The 24,722-nt window shown below is 41.5% G+C and overlaps 1 protein-coding gene across 2 annotated transcripts; it reads right to left on the bottom strand.

The window, feature by feature from the left end:
• Window positions 1-846: 846 nt before the first annotated feature.
• Window positions 847-24,722, bottom strand: MYLIP (myosin regulatory light chain interacting protein). Of its 2 annotated transcripts, none has more exons than XM_075921202.1 (7): window positions 24,517-24,722; window positions 22,884-23,074; window positions 7,007-7,192; window positions 5,036-5,233; window positions 3,881-4,045; window positions 2,832-3,252; window positions 847-2,332 (listed from the first exon to the last, which is right to left on the bottom strand). In XM_075921202.1, the coding sequence occupies exons 1-7, from the start codon at window positions 24,616-24,618 to the stop codon at window positions 2,243-2,245; spliced, it is 1,353 nt and encodes a 450-aa protein (XP_075777317.1). In that variant the 5' UTR covers window positions 24,619-24,722; the 3' UTR covers window positions 847-2,242. The 2 variants fall into 2 exon arrangements, with proteins under 2 accessions (XP_075777317.1, XP_025046574.1); XM_025190789.2 differs by lacking the exon at window positions 24,517-24,722 and adding an exon at window positions 23,890-23,910.

Genomic DNA, 24,722 nt, shown 5'->3' with positions numbered 1-24,722 from the left:
ATTAGTAGCTCAACTTTAAACAAATTCTAAATGTCTACTACATAATAGTATAAAAATGATTTCTGTTATGCTTCAGTTGGACTGATGAAACTCAAGTTTAAAGTTCTAAACTTCGTAAGCAGCTTGTTTAGGTCAAATAGTACCTTATTTTTCAGTTTCTCTGAAAGATTCTACAGTAGACTTCCTATAATCCGGAACCTATGGGACCTAGGTGTTGCCGGATTATCAAATATGCAGGACTATCAGGAGGTACTATAAGATGGTTTTATACACACACACACACACACACACACACACACACACACACACACTGTATACAAAGTGTTCCTAGCCCTTTTTATTGTACATACTGTATACAGTATACTGTAATGTTTTAGTTTTTTTAAGCCTTTTTTACCCTTTTTGCTCAGTTCAGATGCTGCTGCTGTTACCTTGTGACTCATTTTTTGCCAAAGTTCACTCACTAGGCTCTTGCCATTTTGATGCCGGACTATCAGGAGTGCCGAACTACTGGAGCTTTACTGTCTATGGAAAAACTAAGGCCCTTCCAACTAGCAAGGTGTTTTAGGCCATATCACCTGCAAACAAAAGGTTAAAAAAACCCACTTCTTCTAATTTAGCTTGAGAGAGGAACACAAAACAGAAGTGTGATTTGAAAAGATTAACCTGAATAGTAGTTACCAATCCTCGGTACCTTTTTGATCAATCTCAAAATATGCAGGAGTAGAAAAAAATGGACAATACACTGAATTGTAAAAGGAATGGGTTAAATTATGTATGACAAAAGGATTTCTCAGAACAAAGCTATTAAGCCAACCTCCAAATACTAACAATAACGTAGAAAGATTTCTGATTTAAAGTCCTTTATTAACCTGAATATAAAAAGACAGAAGTTGTCTACGATATAGGACAGAGTTTTTGCTTCATGTGGAAACAAAATTTCTTTACAAAGTGAAAAAATAAATATCTCTTGGAGTAAGGTTTATATGCTAATATGTGCGATAAAAAAGTAGAGTTTTAATATTTTGACAAAATGTCTGTGCAAAGAAACAAATGCATAAACACACATTACTGCTACATTAAGGCAATATGAAAAGTATATGCAGAAAAATCTCAGTAAAGTGACAGTGTAGTTTTCTAGCTTTAATTTAGCTAGTATTGCACCCAAATATGGTCTTCTAGTTTCCTCTAAATCATAGAGAACATACTAGTTGACCAAAGTCCAAAATGCCCAAATGGGGGTGGAAGATAAAAGATTTAGCGAGAAAGATAACCAAGCCACTCACTAGTTAAAACTTATGAAAGCACTTAAAAAACTTATACAAAGTTTACACCATTTTAGGCCAAAATGGATTTTTGACAGTTCAAGCATAATCAGCTTCTACAGGTAAGGCAGATTTACAGGATGACAGTTGAGTTCACAGCAAACTGGACACATCTCTAGAGTTGGGTAACATACATCTCTTTCAACTGGAAATAGTTTTCCCTTTTGATTTGCAGGCAAAGCCTTAGAACATTTCCTTAGTGGAGCATCATTACTAAGTTGGAGAGAGATTCCTGACAACTCCTCAGCATCCAGAAATTAAAAATTGCTGCAAAACACTTCCAAAATGATCACTACTATCATTTAAATTAAGCCTTATTAGATTGCTGATTTCAATGCAACTGCTTGCTTAAAGCCTTGCAACCTCAGATTTTTTTAAAATACTGATTTTTAAAATATTTTCCCCTCACTTTAGAACAATGTACTGAACACAGAAACTATGAACATTACACTAAAATTGAAGTACAAATTTGTAAAAATGAGTTTTGCCATTAAAAATAATGGAGCAATCACACCAAAGGAACAAAATAAAAAAACCTTACAACCAATTATAAAATGTGTAAAACTACATATTGAATGATCCCTGCTGGGTATATCAAACAGACTTTACACCATATTTCCCAGAATTACCTAGCTTTTGGCAATATTGCCACTTTGCAAGCTCATGCATCAAGAAAGATATTTTCCTTCTTTAGATGACATGACTTTAGAGTTCTGTTTTCACAAGTTGTCCAAAACCATCTTCTTGGGCATGCTAAACAGAGAATATTGACCCACACCAATCCAGAGATGTAGTGGGGTCTCTGCTTCTCATTGTAGGCAGGAGCTGGAGTGATTGCCTTCTTCACAATCAATGGCTGTAGTTCATCTTAGTGCAGTTTGTAAAAGTACATAATGCTTGAGAAGTGTACATGAAGGTCATATCATTGTCAGATTAAGCAGACTGGTGTGAGTTGGCAAATATACATGCTGGACATGCTCTACTGGAGATCTGCAAACTGGGCATGACTGGAAAGAAGAAGAGAATATATTAGGGAACATGCCTTTACCACAATTTTCTGGAATCTTGTATGTCTCGTGAGCAAAAAAGTCATCACCTTAATCAACAAACGTTATTGGTGAGACTGAAGTATTCAGGTCTGTTATCTTCATATATGACACTGTAAGAAACTTTCATGTCACTAACTCCTAACCTTCTCCACCCACATTAAATTACACCAAAAGGACTAGCTACAAACTATACCAGACCTGAAGAAGAGCTTTGTGAAAGCTTTAAAAACCTGTCTTTCACCAAGAAAAGCAGGTTCAATAAAATATTACCTCACCTACTTTGTCTTTCTTCATACTATAGCCTCACCTATTTAACTTACGAATTAAGTCGTTATGCAAATTGAATTTAAATACAAATCAAACTTTGCTGAGTATATTGGTAAAGATCAGTTAATTATACTAATAAAAAAGAATAGTAAAATGAAACGAGCTGTTTTACACATTAGCGTGGAATTACCTGCAACTGGGCAGCACAGGTCTCACAGCATACTGTGTGGCCACAAGGACAAAAGGTTGAATTTATTTCTTCCTCACAACACACCATACATAGCATAGACTCCTTCAGCTTCCGCAACTTTTCTTGAAGAGCTTTTGTTTGCTGACAGCTGAGACCCTCACAGCTGTCACAGTTCATATTACTTTCTGAAGACTTAAGGGGAGAATTTGGTGGCGTTTGGTCACTTCTTGAGACAAGATCCACAATGCCAGCATTGTAAAGAGCCCTCCTCGCATGATCATAAACCTCCTTTGATGTTCGCTTAATGTCAAAGACATACTTTTTGCCAAGATTAATGTTTTCATTCAGGAACAAGGATGCTAGATGGCCCTTTAAATCTCTACTGTACTGCATCATTACAGCGCTAGTAACAGTGTCACACCTGCAAGACAAACCCATGAGAAAAGTGAAAATTTGTTTAGTTAAAATAAATAAGTTTTCAATATTGTTTGTTCCCCAAGTTCAGTCACACACGAAGGATGGAAGGCAATCATTTATGACATATTTAGCGTACATAATTTTGTTTCTATATATGGGAGCTCTATTTCCAAGGATTTTTATAAACAGAATTGGAGGAATGAAGATAACTTTGTTTTCATTTCTAGCATATAAGTGTTTACTTCTTACTGAGGTATCTGTATTAGAAACAGATTTGATTCTCATTCTGAGGAAGTGCTACTTATGTTATGGAAGTGCAGAGAAATATCTTGCTTGCTTATCTTGAATTGTATATTCCCACTCCAAAAAAACTTCAGCAATAAGAATCTATTCTGCTCTTGGTTTTAATAGAAGCAGAGTAGAACTGCGTGTGAATTTTGTTTCATATCATTGTTGCTGTTCCTGGTGTTGTGTGCAGGAAAGCTAGGATGGAATTTTCCAGGGAAATATCTAAAATGCAAGATCGCACACAGAAGTATCAAATATCTACAGTCCTATGCCAAGTTTAAATCCTTGATTCAACTGCTGTTGTATAGGTACAAAGAGTGATTTACTCTGATAGCAATACAAACCTGTAAAATGCATGTGTCTCTGTTATTGCTCTGTACAGTCCACTTGCTGCTCTGGTGCTGATCATCTTAAACAAGAGAACTAGGCTATTACCAGACTCCTTGGTGACAGTCAGATACACATTCTTCCCAGACTGTGTTGCCATTTGAACAACTGGATAAGCAATCCTAGATGCGAATATAAAAGCTTGAGTAATGAATTTGTGCTGGGATTATTCTCTCTAAAAATTAAGGCAATTTCTATGGCCACTCAAATTGTACTATGAGAAACATCCCCTAAGACTACCCATAAGAAATTAACACCCATATTTGCAAACAAAAAAGGCTTCCCGATCTGCTGCATTGCTATATTGAAAATGCTGCACGGAACAAGTACAGGGCAGCACCATCGGAACCTGATTGGTCCTGGATGAGGGATTTTTTGCTGGACCAGGGGAGATCATTTTTGTACCCCTGCCACCAGCCCCACCCCACCCCACCGGCCTGTCTGCTGGCCTCCCAGCCAGGTTCCCACTGCCATTGCTCCACCAGGCAGCCTGGCGCTGGGGCTCTAGGCAGCTGCGTTCACTGAGACTCTGGACAGCCGTGCACATCAGGTCTTCCTGAGCAGCCCCATGCATCAAGTGCCGGGTCTAAATGAGCAGCTGCGTGCCAGGGCTCCCAGCCCTACTGGACAGCCACATGCCAAATCTCCCAACCCTGGCTGGGCACACCTGCTGCCATGTGCCAGGTGGTCCCACCGTTAGCTCCCTGTGGGCTACTGGCCCCACAGGGACCCTTATTACTGGCCCTCCACCGGGACTCTCTGGTCCTGCAACATCCATGCCAGACCCTGGATATTGTCAGACCAGAGAATCCTGATTAAGAGAGTTTCAACATGTACCACTAATAGGGATCCCATTAAACACATAAATTATCTGTATAGTCCCAAATAATGTTTTACATCAATGGTCTCCTGATGAAAAGGCTATTAGAATAGAATAAATCTGCAGTCCCCGCATGCTTTCGCAACTCTTGCATGGAGCAAACCAGAACACAAAGATACAACCAAAAGATTTTAAACACATTTCCATTAGAAGAAAAGAGTTTTGATTATATAAAGAACCAAAATGTAGCTCACAGAAAAGATGAGATTCTTCCCTCCCACCAGGAATTTACCTGTTAATGGGACTGAAGTCATCTTTACAGATGGAGATGCCCTCAGGCCCAACACCAATAAGAAGTTTCTGCCCTTCACTGTCTCTCACAGAGTGCCATTCTACCCCATAGTTCTCTAGTGTTGAAACAATCTGCAGAACTTGGTATTCTGCTGAAGCCTGGCTCAGCCCTTCTAGTTCCTTGTGCTTTGCGGTAATACTGTGGATAACAAAAGATTAATGATAGTGAACCATTCACCCATATGCAGTAATCTACAGCAACATCTCATTTTAACAAGGTTATAAATGATCAAGTTAGGCAGAGCTTATATACAAGTACTGAATCACTTCTATTTAATTATATGATCATTAAAGTTTTAGGAACACAGAACTAATTAAATATTATTGGATTATTTAAAGACTCCACATCTTGTATTTACTTGGCAAACAATTATATATTAAAGAAAAAGCTGCATGCTATTTTAGAAACCATGCCTCTTATATAGCAAGACTTCAAACTGCAAAGTTCCTAGCAGTAAAATATTCAAATGCATGCAAGTACATTTAGAATTTTGCTCTATGACATTTAGGTTTTAAACTACAAAAATGTGTGTGTATACATGCACAGGGTAAGGTTGTTAAAATGCATTTTATTTGGTAAATGTGGTAACTGCTAAAATTTTCAGCAGTTACATGTTTACACGAGGGGGTCTCCCTGCAAGCACCTGGTCCGACCTCCAACCCCATCCCAGCTGCTTCTGATACTGCGCTGGCTTTTAATAGATGGAGCCACTTACTTAAAGATATTACAGGCAGTCCCCGGGTTACGTACAAGATAGGGACTGTAGGTTTGTTCTTAAGTTGAATTTGTATGTAAGTCGGAACTGGTACATATTGTAGGGGAAACTCTAGCCAAACATTTTTTTTAGTTTTGGATAGCATAGGGAAAGGTTAACTCCCCTCTAATGTTTGTTTTGCTGTCTGTTCCCCTGTTCAGAAGATTTCACATCTATTTCTGTCCCTGTGACAAACTCAGGACTAAAGGAGTAACTCGTCAAATACCAAACAGCTCTGCACCATGCTTTGAGCTAATAGCTTTATTTCCACACCACCCAGGGTTCTAGGAGGAGGGTCCTTTTTTTGCTAACACAATGAGGCCAGCACTTTGTTTGTTTTGGTGGAGTCTTTGTTTGCCCAGGGAGCCCAGCATGTATGGGGGGAGGAGGGGCGGAGAGGCTGCTTTTGTCTGCTGTTCCGCAGCCTGTTGCTCAGGGGAGGGGGCAGCCTGTTGCTGGCAGGAGGGGAGGGGGAGGCGTGCAGGATGCGAGGCCGCGGGGGGGGGGGCCAGCGGGCGTGGGGAGGCACTTTTCCTCTGCCGGGCAGCTCTGCGGGATCCCTGTCCCTGTGGCCAGCTGCTGCAGGCAGAGGCCAGTTGGAGCCGGCCGAAGAGGAGGAGGAGGTGGATTCTAGGACCCAGGTGAGCGAGCCCCGGGGACGCTGCTGCGCTCCGGGAGCCCGGCATGTATAGAGGGGAGGAGGGGCAGAGAGGCTGCTTTTGTCTGTTCGGCAGCCTGTTGCTCAGGGGAGGGGGCAGCCTGTTGCTGGCAGGGGGGTGGGGGGGGGCAGCGGGCGTGGGGAGGCACTTTTCCTCTGCCCGGCAGCTCTGCGGGACCCCAGTCGGAGCCGGCCCGAGGAGGAGGAGGATCCTAGGACCCAGGTGAGCGAGCCCCGGGAATGCTGCTGCGCATGTGCGGGAGTTGCCTCACCCCGTTCGTATCTAGGGATCTGACGTAAGTCGGATCCACGTAAGTCGGGGACTGCCTGTATGATAATAGTTTGATTTCCATTCAAAGGATAGCTGACCTCAACACTAGCTTTGATTTTCTTTGGAACACCACTAACATTTTCACACCAAATACCCATACATTATTTACTAATTTAAATTCTTAACTTCTGTCACTGATTGTTAAGAGTAATTACAGCAATTACGTACCTCTCTAAGATGGCAGTAGTGAGCTCCTTTGCGGACAACTCCTCATAACTGTATTTGGCAGTATTCTGGTTATAATCCCCAAACTTCATGTGAGCCAACAATGCACTAAGTTCAATGGCATGCTCTGAAGAACACTGAAGATTACCAGCCAAAAGATCCTCCCTTATATGCAAGAAAAACATATGCCTGCAAGAAAATTACTTTTAATTTTTAAAAAGTTATGACTAGCATAAAAGTAAGTTTGAGAGACTCAAATAGCTCTGGCCTGAGAGTTAGTAAACAACACTAATTTTATTAACTCTTAAAAGTACTGATTAAGGATTCTACAAACGCAAAGACAATATCCATCATCTTTTCAAAAAGTCTGACTAAATTCAAAGATGAGTTTCTTTCAGCAGATTCATTTAAATACTGAACTGTCCAACAAGTTTAAAAAAAAAATAAAGCAAATACTTCAATATGCTAAGTCCAATAAAAATTCTCCTGATCAATGAAAATCTGAAATGGCATTCACAAATTGCATGTAAAAGGCTATGTAGGTTGTACTGTCATTTCTAAATAAACATGCATTACTTCAATTTGCACTACTATTATTCTTAATTAAGTGAAGCGAATATAAGCATAAATCAGCACATGCAGTTCTGTGAAATTATATTTGAGAAATCTGAGAGATTTCCCTGTTTATTCAAAATAAGCAGCTTTCCTATCGTACTCCTACACAGGTGGTGTGATTTTCCCCCGCTTGAAAAAAAATCCAGTGAAAATTACTTTAAAAAAAATCTACAAAAGTGCTGTGAAAATATATATTATACTTCCTTTGTAAGCATATTTATTCAGCCACTTGTTGCTATTCTTGACTTAACCTCTGACCCTTATATTTAGATCTGTTATGTTGGCTGAACAGGTGAAAAATCAGGATAGATAAAATACATATTTTTTAATTTGCTTATTAAAATAAATGTAAAGTAAAGCAATTTAAAATGATAAAAACCTATATTTAAACCTAAAGTTACTATAAACTATTAAAATATCATGTAAATTACATAAAAATAATCTTCAGATAGTACATATTTGGAGCTGTCTGAAAAGATGTCAAACCACTGAACTGGTGGCAGTCATCCACTAAGCACCAGGATTCAGTTTGAAACTCTAAAACAGCTGTCAAAAGTAGTAGCCTCTTCTGGAAATGCAAAAAATATTTTTTTCATGCCAGTTTTGTTCAGTTAGTTCAGTTCAATGACTAGTTTATTCAAAATTGAGAAGCAAAAGCAGAGTTCAAAGAAGCAGGAAAAAGGCGGTTTTAGTATTCCAAATTATGAATAAAAATGAAGATGAGATACTACAAGTTGGACCTCACCAGTCTGGCACACTCAGGACCTTCACCAATCCAAACAAGGAAATTTGCCTGACCGAGGCCTGCAATTCTGCCACCCCTGCCCATCTCTGGTCCTTACTCCCCCACCACCATCTCACTGGACCGGCTCCGCTCCCAGCCCTGGCCACCAGGGCTCTTGAGTCCAGGAACATGCTGGAGCACGCATGTTGCTGGACCAGAAAGTCCTAGTTTAGAGAGGTTCAATCTATAGTTTGAAAACCTTGAAGGACATAGTGACCAGAAACAACCAATGCCATTAAATTAACTATAGATAATACCTCCTTTGTTTTAAAAAACCCTCAGTTTTAAATGTAAAACATGTTTGACAGATTTCTTCTTATGTACCTAGCACACTGAAGGTGGAGTGAGTGAGTCTGTCTGTCTATATATATATATATATTAAAAAAAAGTGCTTGTAGGATGACAGTGATATAACATCACATCACTCTGTGCTTCTGCCCTCAGCCTCAGGGACTCCTCCCCCACTCCCCCATCCCAAGTGCCTGGTAGGTGGGGGGAGCTGGGGGAAGAGGAGAGGGCCAGTGCTGCCACACTGCGGCCTGGCCCTATTTGGCAGTTGTGGGGGAGAGCCAGGGCTGCCTACCCAGAGAGAGGGGGGTTGGGAAGCAGGAGTTGCAGCCCCCTATTATAGAATAAAATCAGCTTTTAAAAATTGGTTTTGTGTATTTAACTTAATTTAAATTTTCATTCCCATACAGCATGAAACAAGTCTTACTTAAAAAAATTAATCTAGAAAATATGAAAATGCTTCACTAATAATTTTCTAACATAATAAAATTGTAAAAATTAAGAAACTGAACAAATGAATGTTAAGCTATGTAATAGCATAAATATATGACTGCACTACCCTGCTGGCTAGCAAAGTTACTACAAAGTTTAGCAAAAAGGCTATAGTTAGGTTCAAATCAAAATGTTTTAATGGTTATCAACCATACTTCAGGGAAACTAAGAGTTACAAGTGCAAAACAAGATTTCTACTTGCCGATTTCTAACCCCGTTAAAACTGGTGATGTAAAACAACAGGCTAACTGACTAAACTAAACTTCCTGAAGTAAGATGCTGAGTTGCTCCAATGTCTGGAGAAGGGACTTAAGTTATCATTGTAGCTGCATCTTAACAGTGACAATCATGCTGAAAGTCTTAGGGCTTTGTCTACACTTGAAATGGTACAGTTGTTCCTCTATAGCACTTCAGTGTGGAAAACTACTATGCCAACAGGAGTTCTTTACCCAGGGTATGTAATCCAATTCCGCAGAAGGCAGTAGCTACGTTAATGGAAGAATTCTTCCATCAACTATGCAAGCTGACCTAGCCCCCGCTATAACTTCCATTTTCAGTTTGTGGTGTCCTTTTAAACGTCCCGAATACATAAATCATTAAAAGAAAAGAGTAACAGTATGCAGAAATCTATGAACAGATTTTTCGTCTTCTCATTTTTCTAATCTGGAGGACAAGGTTGAACAAATGATTAGTGTTTGACAGCTGTCTTGGTCAAAGTAAGTCTGAGTAGTTTAATTTAGATAACTAGGATTAATTGTCTTAGCATTAAATTTACTGTCAAATTGCATGCATGTGGCTAAAATTTCAATGTGATACAATTTTTCACACCCCCAAGCAACGCAGTTGGGTCGACCTAACTTTTCAGTGTAAACCAGGCCTTATGTGAGGTCTACACTTATGCCAAAGTAGCACTTCAGTGTATATACTCACCACAGCAACATAAGGGGGGGGGGGGGTCTCCTGTTGCTGTAAAGTAGTTCACCTCATTAACAGGGGGTAGCTAAATGAACTGAAGATTTCTTCCACTTATCTAGCACTGTCTAGACAGGGACTAAGTAGGCTGCCTTAAGTACATCCCTCACAGTTATGGATTTTTCACATCCTTGAGAGATGTAGCTGGGTTGATTTAATTTTACAGTGTAGACCAGACCATATTTGGGAATCAGTGTGCTCTGCTTCCATTTCAATGATTAAAGTTTTATGCAATGGCATATCTGATCTGGATAAATTAAAATATATGTATTTTCTGCATTTTAAGATGAACATAAAACCTTTCATTTTGTTAAACATTTTTTACCATGTTTATTTTAGGCCATGTAATTTAGAAAAATTATCCATTTTCATTAATTCCGTTTTTTTATTCATTAGTTTCCTACCCTTTTAACTTTAGACATGTTGAATCAGGGACATTTTTACGTTAGGTAATCATTACACATTTACCACACAATTTGCCACACCGAGCAGCAGATTTCACATTTGCTACAGTTAGAATGAGAAAGTCATCTTATGAATAAAATATTGAAAAGACTAAAAATAACATGAGCTAGCCAAGGCCTGAGTGAGGATGAGTTGCAAACTGAATTGCAGCTCTCTTCCCCCACCCAATTGGAAGGGGGCAGGAGGAAAGAGAAGGAATGCTTAAGTCTTCAATATGACTACATGACATCACACAGCAGAGAATTGCTATACCATATATACAAATTAACCAAATTAATTGTTTATGAAGCAATCCTTAAAGACATCATGAAAGAGAAAAGAAAAATATTATTTTTGCTTTGCAGTTTACATCTAACAAAAAAACTGAAGCATTTAACAAAAACTAAAAGCTGTTTACTATATAGGGGTCATATTGAATTGAAATTTTAACCAGATGCATGCAATCTAACAATATATTTAACTCTAAAAGCAATTAATTCAAGTCAGACTTGCTCTGTCCTAGACAGCTGTCTAACAATAATAATTTGTTCAACTCTGGTGTCCAGATTAGAAAAATGAAAAGCCTGTTCATACATTTCTGCATACTACTGCTTTTTGAAAGTGCTTACTTTTTATGATTTATGTATCAATGACATTTAAAGGGACATGACAAACTTGAAAACATTATCTACCTGAAAAATGTACTCCTACTACAGTTACAAGTGACACTGAAGATTACAACTAAAAAAAGCAATATATATATTTATTTCAGTGCACTTTGTACCGTTGACAGCACTTTGAATACACAGCAGAAACAGCAAGGCACTCCCTATTATTACTGAGAAGGCCTTTCAGACATCAACGGATAAGCCGAAAAAGCAAAAAGATTTCTCCAACAGATAATGTTAGAAGCAAATACAATAGAGGCAACTTTAGAATCACCTCTAAAGATCTGTTAAGTCTAAAAAAGTGAAGATGAGGGGGAAAATAAGAGAATTCCTGTGAGACCCTGGAGAAGTCACTTAGCCTCTCTGTGCCCCAGTTCATCTATAAGACAAGGATAAACAGTAGTTTCCCCTAGCTTAGAGGTATGAGGTGTTGAGGTGTTCAGATATTATGGTAAAGGGGACCAAATAAGTACTTCAGATAGACGGTCCTGATATGTTTTTCACCTTCATTTTTATGCAAGGACACTTGAATGGAGTAGGAAGAAAGCATCACCACAGATTGGAAGTAAAAATTGTAAAGGCTTTGATTAATCAATGGTTACAGAGCACTCAACTTAAAATGCTAATTTTTGACCAGTGTTCTCTCTTCATGCAGCCTGTTCCAGTACACACTCCCCAAAGTCATTTTAATCAGTCAATTTTAATCAATATCTATATTCCAACTGTCTGTTACATAAGCAACAACCAGAAACACAGAATCTGAAGTCAGTTAATTAGAATGTCCCCTTTTGGGAACCTGACTTAACAGCTAGACTCCCGATTTAACAGCTGCAAAGTTCACCTGCAGGGCTGAATGGACTGCCTGTGGCATTCTTGAGTCGTATTATTAAATATCAGGAGGCATTTATCCAAATTTCTGCAAAGAGGTTTTAAGGTTTAAGCACAATGCTATTATTGTATCTCCAAAAGCCAGTGAATAGCTGCCTTTTCAATATCCCAACTGAGACTCCTTCAAGAATTCCCTGGGTAGGAATTCTCAGGTAGCTCTAAAGTAAAAGCTGCTCAATTTTTCAATTCAGTACTTTCATTTCTAGAAGATGCTGTTAAACAGGAAAAAGATTCAGGACATTAAAAATTCTGACTGGAAAATCAAAATCAAAATGAAGTGGCAGTGCAATATCATTGCTGTAACAGTTCACTTCAAAAAACAAGACACCTTATTTAAATGAGTTTCTATTGATTTTATAAACAAACTGCACCTATTGTCAAACTATTTCAGTTCAACCAGTTTATCAAAACCAAATTAAACAGTCACTGACCAAGTTTTATGACTTCATATTATATCATTTTAGTTACGTAAGGATACATTTTTAACACTTAGCAACATTCTGGAAAAACATTATTTTAATCTCATTAAATAACTGCAAAAAAGTTAGTACTTTACAAGTTCTAATACTTTTGATTCTCTCATATCATGTGACTAACCCAAACAAGCAGTTCTTTAATTTATTTCTCCAAATAAATAGTACAATTTCACTTCACGCTTAAAACCTCTAAAAAACAAATTAAATCTTCATAATGCAAAATTTCACTCTTAAATTAAGTTCTACTAAGGTTTGTATTAGTGTCTCCCAGATTCTGGCACACTTCTGACAACTCAGCTTGTGAAAAGCAGCAGTTATGAAATCGCTCGTATATTCAAAAAACCTGAAAGTAACCCCATACCTTCCTCAACAGCCTTCAATCAGTCACATAAAGCTGTAATACTAATACAGGCAGTCCCCGGGTTACGTACAAGATAGGGACTGTAGGTTTGTTCTTAAGTTGAATCTGTATGTAAGTCGGAACTGGCGTCCAGATTCAGCTGCTGCTGAAACTGATCAGTTTCAACAGCAGCTGAATCTGGATGCCAGTTCTGACTTACATACAGAATCAACTTAAGAACCCCAGGCATCCCCAAGTCAGCTGCTGCTGAAACTGATCAGCGGCTGATTCCAGGAAGCCCGGGGCAGGGGCTTCCTGTAGTCAGCCACTGGTCAGTTTCAGCAGCGGCTGACTTGGGGATGCCTGGGGCAGAGCAGCTAGGGTGCTGCTGGGTTGGTCCAGTAGCGCCGCCGCTCCTCGGCGCTACTGGACCAACCCAGCAGCACCCAAGCTGCTCTGCCCCAGGCGTTCTGATTCAGCCGCTGCTGAAACTGACCAGCAGTGGCTGAATCAGGACGCCTGAGGCAGAGCAGCTGGGGTGCTGCCGGGTTGGTCCAGTAGCACCCAGAGCAGCGCTACAGGACCAACCAGCAGTGCCCCAGCGTCTGGAGCAAAGCCGCGGAGCACGGGGGCAGCTGGACAGCCCAGACGCACCGTGGCTGTCCTGCTGCCCCCGGGCTCCGCGGCTTTGCTCTGCTTTGCTCCCCGTCCCCCTGGTCTGCAGACCAGAAGGACGGGGAGCAAAGCGGCGGAACACGCGGGCAGCAGACAGCCCAGACGCGTCTGGGCTGTCCGCTGCCCGCGTGCTCCGCCACTTTGCTTCCTCTCCCTGGTCTGCTGGAGACCAGGGAGAGGGCCCCGTTCGTAACTCGGATCCGCGTAACTCGGGGACTGCCTGTACACAAAAAATTGAAGTTCTGAGTTTTTAATTGTTTACTACACTGCAGTGAAGGACAAATCTTCCTCTTAAGTTTAATTGTGGTATTCCTGCATAACAATCATACCAAATTTCTTGGCTCCAGTTGTAATGCATACAAGATTGTACATCATGAGAATATTAAAGCTTGTCTTCTGTTTTGAGTATGCATATTTTTGTTTGAGAATGAATCCAGGTGTTCCAGGATATTTCTGGATATAAAGTAGACTATATCAAAATATAAGCTATAAAACTGCAAATTATTTGAAGGTTTGTCTATATTGGATAACTTAAAAAAATTAAAAGAATTAACTACAGGTGAATTTAAGGCACATACATTAAAGCGCATTAAACCCCAAAATGGATGCTCTCATTCAGAAGTAAAATGGCCTTAGTTTTGCTGTAGCTTGATCCTTGGAATTGAGGCCACTTTACTTTTGAATGCAAGCATTTGCACATGCTTAATGCACTAATTTATGTGATTAAATCCACACTTTTGATTAATATGTCAGCTTGCATACAAACAAGACCTTAGTCCTCAATCAATGACATTTCTATCTTATTGCATCCCACAACAGGACTAAGGATTCCCAAGGCTCTTTTTGACTAAACAAAACATTTCAGGCAGATGGAACAACAGTATCAAGAGTCTTCTGGACAATCACCTACAGATTTAAAATTAGTTTATTTGAATCTTGTCTTTGTAGTAGGGTCACCATCGTAGTAGGTTACGATTTACTGTTGTGGTGTCCTGACAGGTCTCTTGCTCCATCAATGATGATAACCAGTAGACTGCATGGATGTATGCTCAATCATGTGTGCTGTGTTAACTTGCACAATTAGTCAACACAGCAGACTCAGAGAGAGCCTCAAAGACCACAAAGTTCTGTGAGCAGGGGCCTGCCTTTTGCTCACAGCTTAGTTTTGCTTTAATATTAGCCAAGTTTTGTCCATCATTAGCTAGACCTCAAACCAGGCCTGTACTACATGGGCTTTTGTTTCAGGCCCTCATCTTACTACAGTCTCCTAACATACTGCTGTAATCATTTTCATATAATTTCTATTGACACTTTTAGCAGCATATAAAAACACAATACAAATTTTCAGAATCAAATGCACACTGGGTTGTAGATTTATTTTTCTTTTTGATAGTACTAAGTTTTTTATAATGAAACTAACACTGAAAAGCAGCACCAAACCTGGGACTTCTGAAGCTTAGTGCATGAGCCTCTACTGAACAAGCTAAAAGCCAACGGGCTCTCCACTAAGGCTGTAGAGCAGACTTATCAGACTGACAAATCTAAACTTACAGGCAAGTCTAAACTTACAGGTTACTTGCACACACCCCCTCCCCTCTGCTGGCTCCGTATCAGAGGCGGGGGGGGGGGGGGGGAGGAGAGAGCAGGAACCATCACTGAAGGGAACTGGCTTAAAAGCAGGTTTTCCCCCAGCACCGTCTCCGTGGTGCCGCCTACTCCCTCTGCGCTGCTGCCTCTGATAGAGGCAGCAGTGTGTGTGTGGGGGGGGGGGGGAGGTTGCTACAAAGCAGCCTCTGCCTGTGACAGGCCCAGGCTTGCCACGGAAAGAGGCTGCTTCAGCAACAGCCTGGGTCTATGGTGGCCTGGGCTGGCTGCAGGCAGAGGCTACTTGGGAAGCAGCCCCTATCCGCAGAGCAGACTCAGTTCCCCAGTGGGCCCCCTGCAGACAGGGACTACTGCCACAAAGCAGCCCCTGTCTGTGGTGGCCTGGACTGGCTGAGGCCAGAGGCTGCAACAGAGGCTGCTGCCTGAGCAGCCTCTGCCCATGGCCAGCCCAGGCAGCTATAGACAGGGGCTGCTCCAATCAGACAGCCCCCGCTACAGCTCTGCAGTTTAAATGTACACTTCAAGTGCAGAGCCTCAGAGGGGGAGCTTCCAGACCCAGCATGAGCTGGGACTGAGCACTTCTTCCCTTATTGACTAATCGTATAGTCAAAAATTCTATCCACTACATTAGCGAATTACCCATCTCAACATCTTTAGACAGTATACCACACCCAGAAATTGTGTGGGTTAAATACTTGCCCTAGCTGAGGAAGTGCAACACAGACAGGTAGAACAGAACCTGAGATCTCTGGAACTTAGTGCATGAGCCTCTACCACAGGAGCTAAAGGCCAGCTGGCTATTAGCAAAGGCTGTAGAGCATACTCATTCTCTCTGTAAGTGATCTTAGTGGGTTTTACCCACAAAAGCTCATGACCTAATAAATTTGTTAGTCTCTAAGATGCCACAGGACTGCTCATTGTTTTTTTCTAGATAGGACAATACACCACACCCAGCAGGTGTGTGGGTTATATAACTACACAATACTATCAAGGCAGAAAAGTTGATCAACAGAAGTATTTTTGTATAAATGGTCCACAGTATGAAAAAGTAAAACTTCAGGGGTACTAAAAATTACCAACCCTAATCACCAACACAACTCTAGATGCTCTGTCTACTGTTCCTCCCTTCACACACAATTTATGCAGAGTTGACAGTGCCACCTGTTGCAGATAGAAACAGGTATTTAGGAGCTATAATAAAATTTAGACAGTGGGTAACATTCAACAGCCTCCCCACAGAAAATATAAATGCACATATTCCAAATTTTAAGTCAGACTAGAAATTCTACTTTTCTTTTGAGAGAAAAACTTCATGCTCAATAGCCAAAAAGTTAATTAAAATATTTTAGCCTAGTGAGGTAAATATGGGAACAACCCAACAAGGGTATCTTAACCCCTTCCTTGTTCTGTGCTCCAGATAAATGGAGCCTACAAAGGAATGATGATGTGGAAGTAAAAAAATAGCTGCAATCTCCATTCTGCTTGCAGTGGGAAAGGCAATAGAATAATAGATGATCAGTGCTTCCCAAAAACTAGTTGGTGCAACCAGGAACATGCATCCTTCTTGGCACCACTAGCTGCAGTGCTCCTGGTGGAAATACTGGGGGGAGGGGGAGAACCAGAGGACCCTCTCTTTGACACTGACATGTAATTTGAAGCTCCTTACATGAAATGAATTTGAGGTACGAGGTACAATTCTCTTAAAATGTAGTTATACTGTTGAAAAATCACCACTTGAAAACCTGAAAAAATAAGACCAACCTACCCTAGCAAGATAATGCAAAAGTTACCTAATATGAAAGAATAATTCTGCATTTATTATATTTTCCAATATATCTACATTAGTTTGCTCTCAAAGTAGGTGAAAGGTTACCAACAGCTATTCAACTCAGCTTCAGACAATCAGATGCATTCAACTAGCGAGTTCCGAGTTCCCGTAGCAGTTACTTTAGAAGAGCCAAGAAAAGCTAAGTAGTTACCATATCTAATCTATGTGCAGACAGCTACTATATAAAATAAACAAGAAACTTGCCATTCCTTCAATCTACATTCTCAATATAATCAAATGTCAATAATAATTATAAATTTACATCAACAGATCAGCCATTTTTACCTAAATTAGCCCATAAGTGTGCAACTAGATAATGTGGTAACAAAAGCAGTTCACTGAACAGGTATATAAACCAGAATGCTTATTTTGCATTATCCTTCCTGAGTTACTATATGTATCTTTCAAAAATATACAAATACACAAAACAGTCATCAATGTTATACGGTAATGCCATATTTTTGAACAAAACTAGTTTTCAAAGCAGATAAAACAGCTATTTTAAATACTAGTTCATTAGACTTTTCAGTGTAATATGCCTGAATTTGACAAAAAGATGCCAAGAGCTGTATATGAATATCTGATTTTCAACCTAATCACACAAGTAGTAAATTATATAGCCTACTTTGTCAAGTGTCAGGTTACTGAAATAACATTAATAAGGTTTGTTTTAGTCAGGCATTATGTTTCTCAGCTTTCTAGTAACCCGTTTTAAACAAAGTTAACTATAATAGAAGTGATAGAAGGAAACAAAACAACTAATTTATATAAACCTTTACAGAAGGCTTTCTTAACAAAATGAAAAGGTCCATGTATTACATATTGTAAAAAAGATGTGGACTAACAAATAACCCCAAAGAAATGGGGTTTGATTTGGTAAAGACTATCAACAACCTCCGTCTGTAACACAGTAAAAGAAAATTTCTTTGAAGATACTTTTTCAACAATACCTCAAGTCAGGTTAAAAATATAAAAAGAAAATACATGCTGGATAAATTATGGTGAAAGAGGAGATTTTATGCTTATCTGGTGGTCATGTCTAGTCATGAGAGTACTGGGTGAAACCCATAATCAATCACTACAAATTGTTGGATACTTATTAGGGATGTAAAAATTTGTTTAAAAAGGTAACCCTGTAAATGCTAAAAGTCCTAGCAGTTATACATTGTGGGCTCTGCAGTATAAAGCTTAAGTAAGTTATAAAGGTGGCACAAGTTTCTAGACTTCTTTGCTACTTGTACTTGTTTCACAAAGAAATCTTATAATCACAAAGCAGAACTTTCTGCCTGGAGACAAGAGTTCTAAGCCAATCAGGAATCAAATGTCTTCAGATCCTGGGCTGTGTTCCAATGCAGCAGTCTCTGATTTGTTAGACATGTCTAGTAGCTATTAGTCAGGGGTTACTTGCAGTCAATGACCTAAAGTTACATTTCCATCACTTCACCACAGGGAGCCATACATCCTCCTCTGGAGCCACTCATTGCTAAAACAAGCACAAGAGGCACTTCTACTCACTTTTGAGGTTTTAAAGTTTAACAAACCCATATGAAAGCAAAGTTTCTGAAGTTTGCCAATCATCTTGGATCACAACTTCAAAACTGTTTTATTTCCCTGCTCTAAAAATCTCATTTGCCTTATGTTACAAAGAACTGTTTTATAGCAAGTTCTTTGATACAGCAAACACCACACCTTAAAGCCCAATTCCTTTGAATTCAATGGAGCAAAACCCTGTTAAAAGTGACCCTAGCTCAGTGCAGCACTGCAGTGTTTCCAAGGGACAGTGCTGAAGAAGCCTGGGATCAGCTGACCCCAGGCTCAGTGACCCCAGATGACCCCAGGCTCAGTGCAGCTGGCTCTTGAAAAGGCCACTCCGGAGTTTCCAAAGGGCAGCACCACAGGAGCCCAGGGTCAGCTGGACTCCCCAGCTGACCCAGGGCTCTCTGCAGTGTTGCCCCTTTGAAGTGCTGTGGCGGTGCTGCGAAGAGGCAGAGCCAGGATCAGCTGGGCACTCCAACGGCTCCTAATGCGCAGCACTTCAAAGGGACAGTGCAACACAGAGCTGGTGATCAGCTGGAGTGCTCCACGTGCGTTGCCCCTTTGAAGTGGGAGAAGCACTTCAAATGGGCAGTGCAGCATTAATGCTGCAATTAATCCTTCCCTGCATTAATCACAGGTGTTAACTCACATCAACTGACAGCCCTAAAAGGAAGCTGTTTTATGGCAGTAATGGTTAGACAAATTAATATAATTTGCTATATATTTCTGGGCAATCCAAGATAAAGTTAAATAAGAATACAGAAAAATATGTAAGAATCACACTATTTTCCACATAGGCAAGAAAGAGAGGCTAGTATTCAGTAACATCTCGTTTAGCTGGTTAACCTGTTAAACCTAAGAGATCTTTCCAATGAAATGGTAAAATTGTTTATTTATGTTCTGACTTTACAACCATTCACAAACAGGCAAAGGAAGAGTGAAAACAACCATGTCACCCTGACTCTTGAATATTTAAGTTTCTAGTAATTTATAGCTAATGTACTTTTGTAAATATCATAAATGTGATATTTAGCTAATTTAACGAAAATCCAGTGCTGTGGCCTGCATGTGTTGTGGTGTTAAGGTGCACTAACTCATTTCAGAGGAAACCTTTAATGTGGCAAAAGATCTTCTGCCCTTATTGATATTGGAGAAATTGCCATAATAACCAGCATCTGGAGAACTTGACACCGATAACATTTTTACATACAAAATTGTCAACAACAACAGACAGGCATTTAAACAACTGCTTTGACTAAGACTTCCATGTCATCCATCCCTGTTTTATTTGAAAGGATGCAATGTCAATGAAGAAACAAAGTGTTGCAGCTGTAACAGTACAAACGATCATCCAAACATGCCCGAGCACGTGCTCACTATTCAGCAACAGCTCAGACAAGCCTCTGGCCTTTTCTCCCTCAATGTCCTCCCCTTCTTCCATATAAGCCTGAGAATAGCCATGGCATCTGCAATGTGTGTGAATGTGTACCTGGCTGTAGCTCCTGTCCTTCACAGCCCAAATGTTGTACTTTTGGCAGGACAAGAAATATTGGAATTAACTTAAACTGGATGTGACTACAAGAAAAATAGATATTATACAGTTCTGGGGTTCTTTGTGGGGACCTGTAGTGCCTTATGTATACAAAACAGGACTGCTTAGTGAGGCTTAACTGTTGGAGCTTGCACCACTGTAACCCTTGCAGTTCAGTTAACAGTTTAATTCTCTAGCACAGATGCAGCCCCCTTACCAGTGCAAAAAAGTTAGTGTAAATTATATAAAGATAGGATGTTTCAAGATGGCCTAAATCTAAAATTTAGGCTGACCTAGCTATGCTGAGACATGCAGTTATGCCAACCTAAGATCTGGTACAGACACTCTGACATCAATGGAAGAGCACCTCTGTTAACCTACCTACCACCTCTCTTTTATTGTGAATTAACAATTAAATCAACAGAAAAATCCCTTCAATCATTGTACAGGTGGAACCTCGTTATTCTAGCACCCTCTATTCCAGCACCCTCGGGATCTGACCGATGGCCGAACCAGAGAATTTGCCATACCTCAGAGGGGTGTCGATATTGTCTAGCAGTATTACCAACACTTCCACTGCTTACTGGACTCTTACAAGACATTAAGGTGTAAATTAGGGCAAAATAACAGCACAGAACACCGAGTTGCAGCCACAAGATTGGTGGCTGTAAACTAACTTTATGGCACTGCAGGAAACTTGGCCACACCCATGAGGAGTGGACATCTGGCTAACTACTCATGCTGGACCCTAAGGATGTAAAAGACTAGTCAACTATCCAATAAGCATTTGCTTATCAGATAGTATTTTGACTAGTAGTTATCCCCCTCCCCTTTGCTGCCTCTATAAGATGGGAGGCAGAAAAGGGAGGGAGGGGAGAGGGGTACTTCTTGGAAGCCCCCAGGTGGCCACTGCACAGCTGATCTGTGGATCAGCTGTGAGGCAGGTGCCATTTTAAAATGTCGCCTGTGCGCCTTTCAAAGGGGCAGCCATGGAGCCCAGGGTCAGCTGTGTGGCAGCTTTCCCTTTGAAACTGCTGCCTCCGCCCATTTTAAAGGGAGTCCCCCCAGCTGACCCTAGACTCCAGGGCTGCCCCTTTAAAACGCTGTCTCTCTGGTGATTCAAAGGGGCAGCTGCCGTGGAGACCGGCATCAGCTGGGGATTTCCCAGCTGACTCCGGGCTCCCCATGGCATTTCTCCAGAACCTGGTATCAGCGGAGAACTCCCCAGTTAACCCCAGACTCCTAGTGGCATGCAGTGTAGCATGGAGCCCGGGGTGAGAGGGGGACTCAGAATCCCTCCTGCTGATCCCGAGCTCCATGGCTTTGAAATGCGGCTCTTGTGCATTTCAAAGAAGGCACCCACCCGCATGTAGCCCAGAGTCAGCGGGACTTCCCGCTGGCCCCGGGCTGTACAGAGAGTTCCGCATTCCTCCTTCAAAATGTACAGGAGCCCCTGCTGGACTCTTGTACGTTTCAAAGGAGGAATGCGGAAGTGCCTATCGACTAGTCAATGATAATTCCATCAACTAGTCAGTTAACTGCATTTTAACATCCTTAGCTGGACCATGGATGAGTGCAGACTAGAGAGGTTCAACCTATAAGTAGTATTTGCACTGCTGTGCAAAGGCAGTTTCACTAAATCTCTCTGAATGGCTAAAAATCTCCAAGGCAGAAAGAATCTGAAATTCTATCACAAAGCACATTTTTTTAAAAACAACAACAAAGAAGTCACATCTTCATACATCATAAGGAGTTTAAAAAGTACATGCTAAATATGTGATTCTGCTATGTAATAAGCATTCGGATCAGAATGTTAACCACAAAGCACAAATTAATTAGCTAGTAAAATGAAGAATGAAATACCTGACAATCCTGGGATGTGTGTGGTCACAATAAATTTGAACACATTAAGGTAATGGAATATCATAATTTTGTATTTGTTTTCAGACAGATTTCACCAGTTAATGATCCCCATCTAACACCAGAACCTATATAGCTGACTGGTATATACAAATGTTTTAGATTACTAGTTCAAAAGGAAGAAAATTATTGACTTATCCACTGAAGATGTGTGAGACATTTTCTAGTGCAAATTAAAATCAATAAGGGGTTCATTACTATTTGTTGCTGGAGTTTGAAACTCAAAAAATTGGTAATTATGCATTTTTCTAAAACTTATCATCAATTTAGTTATTGTGCTTGGTTAGTAGGTCTTTTACAGAAGAGACAAAACAGTTGTTCCTTTTGTAGCTTAAGAGAGAATATATAGCTGCTGGAAATTGCTGTAACCTGACACTAGACTAAGAGGAGTTTAGCAAGTTTAAGCATTGTGGTAGAAAACACTTCCTGCATAAGCAGTTGAGAATGACCTGCAGTAACACGCTGAAGAGAGAGGTTACTATCGGGCATGTAACTCAATATAAATATCACATGCTAGCTCTTGTATTTTCTCTTTCACTTGTAGCATTAAATATGTATGGAATTAATTATGCTGTTCTGAGCTCTCATATTATGAGTAAGTTAGAGTAGCACTATTCTTCTTCAATCTCCAAAAGAGAGTGAGAACTGTTTAAAATGATGTTACCATTTTCACAGCAAGCTAACTATACAGCTGAAAAGCAAGAAAGCTGGATATAAAAAGTACTAAATGATTGGTAGAGACAACATACAGCTACCTTACAGTATTAAATTACAGACCATGAAAACGTAAAATGAAATTCACTCAAAACTAATCTTACCTTGTCTGTTCTTGCAAGATAAGATGTGGTTCTACAAAAAACTTGACACGCAGTTTCAACCGGTAAGGAGCTAATCCATCCATCTGCTGGGAGATCCTATTTCTCAAATTCAGCCATAAACTCTCCCCTTTACTGCCTGCGAACTGAAGCCCAAAGTAATCCACTTCTATAATCCCCAACCTCCTGCAAACCTGTAACAAAAATGGAAGTATTGTAAAAGTGGATCTATAACATACATAATGCCAAAACCATCACCCAAACACAGGAGAGTAACTTTTTAAAAACTGCTCAGTACACCTGCTACAAAACCCAAACACTCTAATAATAAACTCATCTTACTGATTCACTTGCCAGTAAGAAATCATCAAAACTAAGCAAAATATTCAAGAAGCTGACCAGCTGGCAACCTACAGACATGTATATGAAATGACAATACAAAAAGGAGGCATCAGAGTTATCACTGTTCCCCCTCCCCACCAAACTTGGGCACCTAAGCAAGAGTGACCTGATTCTCCATGATGCTGAATTTAGAAAACAGATGTTTAAGCAGTGAGATGACAGATCTATAAAATCACGATTGGTGAGGTGAAGTACAGAAGTGTTATTTACCCAACCCAAGCAGCAGAGGTTACCCAACAAAACTAAAAGGTAGCTGCTTTAAAAACAAAGAGAAAGTATTTCCTCACACAAGGCATAATCAACTTGTGAAAATCACTGCCAAGGAATGGTGTGAAGGCCAACCGGGTTCAACAACAAAAAAAGGCAAGTTCACCACAGATTGCTCTATTAATGTGGCTATTTTCCAAAGGAGTCAGAGATACAACTCCATCAGAGACCAGGTGTCCCCTAGCAGCCCTTGACTGCCAGATGCTACAACTGGATGGCAGGGAACTTTTAACTACTGCCCTGTCCATTCCCTCTGTAGCACCTGGCAACTGGTCACTGCCTGAAAACAGGATATGGGGCTCGGTGGCCCATAGGTCTGACCCAGCACAGCGTTTCTCACGTGCATCAGCAGCCCCCTCTCCACCCAGGAAACCAAGGGCGCCTCTGAAAACTTGCTTAGGTGGAGGGAGCCAGGCCCGACTGGGCCCACACGGAGTCAGCAGAGCAGTCGGCCAGTTCAGGGGGGGGGGGGGCGCAGGACGCCTCTCCGGGCCACGTGTCTAATATTTAGGCGACGGGTTGGGGTGCCAGGAGGGGAGCGGGGGGAGGGGAAGGGGAGCGGGGGGCGGGGTGGCAGAAGCCTGGATCCTGCCCCCGCCCCGCAGGGCCCCGGCACTTCACCCCTCCGCCTGGGGAAGGGGGCGCTGGGGCCTCTCCCCAGCCCGCGGGGTCCGTCCGCGGGGGAGAGCGAGCAGCCTCTGCGGCCAAGGCGGAGGAGCTGGGTGACTGACCCCGCTCCCCCCCCGCCCGACACAGACACCGCGCGCGCGGGGGCCGCCCTGCGGAGGGCTGCGGGCGCGCGAGGGAACGTTAGTTAAGGGCGCGCGAGGCAGCCTCGCCCGCCCCCCACCCGCCGTTTCGCGAAGGGGAGGGGCCGCCGGTCGCCTTCTCTGCAACGGACCCGGCTTCAACGGCCGTCGGGGAGGCGCGCGCGCGCGGCGGCGGTATTCCCGGGGCGGCGCCTCACCTGGTTGAGACAGTCCTCGCCGTTGGCTTTGGCCTCCACCTCCACCTCCATCACCACCGCGTCCGGCCTGGTCACATAGCACAGCATGGCTAGGGCAGGCATCCACCGCCTCGCGCACCCCGCCCGCTGCGGCCCCCGGGCCACTCGTGATCGTCTAGCCGCCGCCGCCGCTGCCGCCGCCCCCTCTCCAGTGCCTGCTGCGCTCC

This window comes from Pelodiscus sinensis, chromosome 2 (genome assembly GCF_049634645.1).
Source record: "Pelodiscus sinensis isolate JC-2024 chromosome 2, ASM4963464v1, whole genome shotgun sequence".
Lineage (NCBI taxonomy): Eukaryota > Metazoa > Chordata > Testudines > Trionychidae > Pelodiscus > Pelodiscus sinensis.
Note: the sequence above shows the minus strand (reverse complement) of the source record. Positions and strands in the feature narration are given on the sequence as shown.

Bases quoted from the DNA above. Each gene is read 5' to 3' on its own strand.
- MYLIP (XM_075921202.1), bottom strand. From the start codon at position 24,618: ATGCCTGCCCTAGCCATGCTGTGCTATGTGACCAGGCCGGACGCGGTG. The intron at 3,253-3,880 runs GTTTGTATTGCT...TTTGTCTTGCAG, and splicing joins GAGACACATGCATTTTACAG to GTGTGACACTGTTACTAGCG. The intron at 2,333-2,831 runs GTAATTCCACGC...TCTTCTTTCCAG, and splicing joins CCTGTGCTGCCCAGTTGCAG to TCATGCCCAGTTTGCAGATC.